The sequence below is a fragment of the Nanorana parkeri genome, unplaced genomic scaffold (genome assembly GCF_000935625.1).
Source record: "Nanorana parkeri isolate BGI_ZX_2015 unplaced genomic scaffold, ASM93562v1 scaffold3071, whole genome shotgun sequence".
Classification (NCBI taxonomy): Eukaryota; Metazoa; Chordata; class Amphibia; order Anura; family Dicroglossidae; genus Nanorana; species Nanorana parkeri.
Window position 1 is genome coordinate 36,547 of NW_017309339.1, and position 4,881 is coordinate 41,427.

Sequence of the window (4,881 nt, forward strand, 5' to 3'; positions counted from 1 at the left end):
AAGGACATCTAATTCCTCTCCTTGGGAAGCACTCAGCCACTGGGGACTAGTGTCAGCTGCACCTTTTTCCAGATGCTCAATCTGCTGCTGGGGAGAGAGGCCGGCTGCCCCCTCTCCCTGGATCTCCATCAGATGCTGGGGAGAAAGGCCGGCTGCCTCCTCTCCCTGGATCTCCATCAGCCGCTGGGGAGAAAGGCCGGCTGCCTTCTCTCCCTGGATCTCGCTGCCTCCTCTCCCTGGATCTCCATCAGATGCTGGGGAGAAAGGCCGGCTGCCTCCTCTCCCTGGATCTCCATCAGCCGCTGGGGAGAAAGGCCGGCTGCCTTCTCTCCCTGGATCTCCATCTGCCAACTGTGGCGAGAGGCCGTCTGCCTCCTCTCCCTGGATCTCATTCTACCGCTGGGGAGAGAGGTTAGCTACCTCTTCTCTCTGGAACTCACAATGCTGCTGGGGAGAGAGTTCAGCTACCTCTTCTCCCTGGAACTCCTTCTGCCGCTGGGGAGAGAGGTCAGCTACCTCTTCTCCCTGGAACCCATAATGCTGCTGGGGAGAGAGGTCAGCTACCTCTTCTCCCTGGAACTCACTCTGCCTCTAGGGAGAGAGGCCGGCTGCCTCCTCTCCCTGGAACTCCGGGGAATGTACCATTTGCTGGGTAAAGGCTTGTGGCCCTCTGTCCTGTTGCCAGCGCCTCACCTGGGGACTGAGCAATCTGTACATCCTCCACAGAAAAGTCCATTAAATCCCATGTCTCTGGGGATGTGGCTTCCACTGGGTCTTCATCTTCGGAAGGGAATAGCAGACCACTTTCCAGCAGCTCCAGGTAGTCCATTTCTAGGCACCACTCTTGTTGGACCAGCCAGGCCAGGTCGGGCTCCAAGGCATGGACTTCCATAGTCTGCAACCTCTCCTGCCATTTGGCTTGGATGTCCCAGAAGCAATAGTCCTCGGGACTGCCAAAGTCAGCCTTCTCCCCAAACGCTTCCCACAATAAGCCGGGGCCACAAAGGTCATAACCTTCCAGGGAATAGTGCATGCCCGCCTTCACTTGCCACCAGTTGGCAAAACAGTATAGCACTCGGTACTGATCTTCGAGCTCCATCTCTCTTTGCACCAGACCCTCCACTTCTCCTATCCCTTCCTCTGTGGGTTGCCCGCCTAGTAAGCTGATTCTCAGATTCACCTGGTCCCCGAAGTGCTGTTCTAGGGAAGACAGGACTTCACCTCTGCAGCCATAGTAATTCTCCCGGGCCTCTTCCCACATCTCCAGCTGGATCAGGGCTCTCCATTCCACGTGCAACTCCTCCGGAACTGTCCCTCTGATCCCGGAAATGGCGACTTTGACTTGCCGCTCAAAGTCCCATTCAGCAATATCCCATCCCAGCATCACCGCGGTCTGCATATCCTGATAACGGGTGATCTGCTCCTGCACCTCGGCATTGGTTATCTGGACTGCTACCTCAGATGGGTTGGCTCTGTAGATTGCCAACCTTCTCCGGACCCGGCTGCTGAACTTCTCCTCTACCTCTCCCATGAACCTCTGGCTCCGACGCTGTGCCAGCCCCAGTTCCAACATCGGTGAAAAGCTGTTTTGGAATGCATAGCTGGGCATCCTCTCTCTCCCACCTCGCTCGACCTGTGCAGGACCAGTTTCGTCAAGGTGCTCCAACACCTGCTGCATTCGCCACAGCAGTTCCGCCTCCATGGCCAATAACTCCCAGGATGCTCCTCCGATAGTAGCTGGCTCTGGGTCCCGGTGGTGGTTTGGACTGCCCGTATAGAGGAAGCAGATCCCACCGCTTGCCACCAATTGTGACAGAACGCCTGGTACCCCGACTGGGTACCTCCGTCAAAAATCAGCTTCCTCTCCGCTGGAACCTGAATTCCAGGGTCCTCAGCCCAAACCTGACTAATTATTGGACGGAACCAATATATTAGGATAGAACGCTAAACTCCTCAAACATCAGACAACGCCAATGTGGAAGTGGAAACCAAGAACTGCTTTATTGAAGAAAGCGCACAGAGTTTATACCTCACAGAATCAGATAGGAGTGCAGTGTGTTCCCTCCCCTAGACAGCCAGGTGCCGCATTGGAAGTCCTTAATTAGATAATAGCTTGAGCCCATCACTCTAAACAATGGCCCCTCCAGACAGTCTGCTGCCTATAATGAACACAGGGTCACTTCCATGTCATGTCAGGGGAAACATGCAGTATTGTCACTCCACACATGAACCTAGTAGAATGGGTCCATGTTACCCCAAGAGGTCTATGGAGGGTCTCCATAGTTCTAGGTCCATAGTTAATGGGAAGGAGGCTCCTCCAGCAGCCCCAGTGACGGTTCAGTCTGTCACATTCCTCACAGACAAAACATCAGCAGCGTAAAAGCCAGTTAATTGGTCGCGAGTAGAGGGTCAATGGGTGCTTTGGGGCAGCAAAGGAACTGTGTACCCTAGACAGGATAGGGGGGCTCAATTCATCCAGCGGCTTCTTAGGGAGTGAGAGCTTCATGGTCCATGGTCAATGACATCAGCCGGCATTCGCGGCCAGGCAACTCTCCATTGTGAGTGGTAGCACCGAGAGAAGATCGCCGTGTCGGTGAAGAGTCACTCATTATGATTGACAATGGATCTGCCACATGAGACGACGTGATAGACATTGGATTTACATCGGGGCAATGATTAGTTTACTCTGAAATGTGGACACAACTTTTGCCGGGATTGTATTGGTTGTGTGCTGGATACACAGGAGAGGTCTGGTGGATATTCCTGTCCTGAATGCCGAGAAGAGTTTCAGGAGCGACCTGCGCTGTGGAGGAACATAACATTGCGTAACATAGTGGAGAATTTCCTATCAGCTCAGCCAGATCAGAAGGAGTCCGGGGTCCTCTGTACTTCCTGTATTCACACTCCTGTACCTGCTGTGAAATCCTGTCTGCTGTGTGAAGCTTCTCTGTGTGACAACCACCTGAGAGTCCACAGCAAGGCACCAGAACACGTCTTATGTGACCCCACCACTTCCCTGGAGAACAGGAAATGCTCCGTCCATAAGAAGATCCTGGAGTATTACTGCACTGAGGACTATGCCTGTATCTGTGTGTCCTGTTGTCTGATAGGAGGACATAAAGGACATGAGATGGAGTCACTGGATGAGGCCTCTGAGAAGAAGAAGAAGAAACTGAGGAATGTTCTGCAGAAACTGATGACAGAGAGAGAGGAGACGGAGAGAAGAGTCCAGAGTCTGGAGGAACACAGGAGGAAAGTACAAGGAGAAGCAGCCGGTGAAACAGAGAGAGTCACTGCCCTGCTCAGAGACCTCAGGAGACGTCTGGAGGACCTGGAGAAGAGAGTCCTGAGTGACATCTCCGGGCAGGCAGAGCGGACCTCCCTCTACGTGTTGGATATGATCCGGGAGCTGGAAATAAAGAAGGACGAGCTGTCCAGGAAGATGCGTCACATTGAGGAGCTGTGTAACATGACAGATCCACTGACTGTCTTACAGGAATCAGACACAGGTGACTTGTGTGATACTGAGGATGGAGATGATGAGGACAGAGAGAGACATGATAGACTCCTCCATGATGGAGGGGATCTGGAGGTGGCTGGGATCTCACACACATTACACACAGGTTTATCAGATATCATGTCTGGGGTAATTGTACAGGAAGGTCCAGGAACACATGTCTATCCACATTCTAGTACAAAGGGCAAAGGTCACATCACTGCTGAACCATCCAGGCCACGCCCCCAACCCACCCGCTTTAGACTACACTCATACCTCCAGGCTGGAGGACATAATATTGAGGCTGTACAGCAAACATTGGGGGTTACAGACATATTACTGGATTACCGTACAGAGGAGTATATAGCTGGTAATAATCAACAGATATCATATGACAAGAAACCTGCATCCAGGTCATATAGGAAGCAGTATATTGCAGAAAGACCAATGAGAGTTCAGCAAGAACCTCAGAAGTTCACCAATCGGAATCCCTCCTCAGTGCGACATTATAAGGAAGAGGATTTCAGGGGGTCAGATAGAAGCAGAGTCAAGTTGCGTGAATCAAGAATGGACTGGAGAAGAGATCAGTCAGAGATTGAACATAAGTCCTGGAGGCGGCGGGGGGAGGACGGACCTGCAGACTGCGATCACTAGTAAACCAACGAGCAGCTTCCCAGCTCTACATTTAGCCCGGCTTCTTCACAACAACGCAAAATGTAGAAAACCACTTCCCACCCTGCACCCGAAACTTCATGTCCCTGGCATTGGGAGAGTCTACACCCCTGGCACCCCTCTGCTCCCTGCCACCCCGAGGACGAGCCTCAGTGGCCTTGTGGGAAATCCGGCCCTGTGTGTATGGGGAGGTTGTATTAAAATATCTGGGGGAATCAGATGTGAGATATCTGCCCGGAGACTGGTGACATCACAGGGCGGGGAATCTGATTTGGTGGAATACTCAGCCAATAGGAGGAAGCAGTGGACAGGAAATTACATTAGTGATTTATAAGGCTCTGCAGGCTCCGGGGCTGTCATCTTCATCCTCAACTTCACTTCAGTACCTCGTGCGTCACTGAACAGGAACAAGCATGCATTAGATCAGATGATTCAGACTTCACTGGCTGCATGCTTGTTCCGGGTTAGTGGCACACTAGGTAGTGTAGTCAGGATTGGGATGACAGTCCTGGAGCCTGCACCTTTCGGTTGTATCTATATTTCTCAGTTCTGGATGGAGTGGGGGAGGATTAGAACCCCTGTCAGGTTTATACTGTTATCCGGTGGCCCCAATAGGGAGATTTCCCTCACTTCCTGTTCTGGTGACAACAGTTTTTTGGACAGGAAATTAAGGAAAATCTACAACAGGGACACAGACAGAAATACAAAATATT

At 52.0% G+C, this 4,881-nt stretch overlaps 1 protein-coding gene across 1 annotated transcript in view; it reads left to right on the forward strand.

Annotated features, from left to right (window-relative positions):
* The first annotated feature begins 1,700 nt into the window (after nucleotides 1-1,700).
* LOC108802733 (E3 ubiquitin/ISG15 ligase TRIM25-like) overlaps nucleotides 1,701-4,881 on the forward strand; it is a 9,531-nt gene continuing 6,350 nt past the window's right edge. Inside the window, exons 1-2 of the mRNA XM_018574588.1 lie at nucleotides 1,701-1,772; nucleotides 2,744-3,499. Of these exons, the coding sequence (XP_018430090.1) occupies nucleotides 1,701-1,772; nucleotides 2,744-3,499 (828 nt within the window). The remainder of the gene's footprint in view (nucleotides 1,773-2,743; nucleotides 3,500-4,881) is intronic.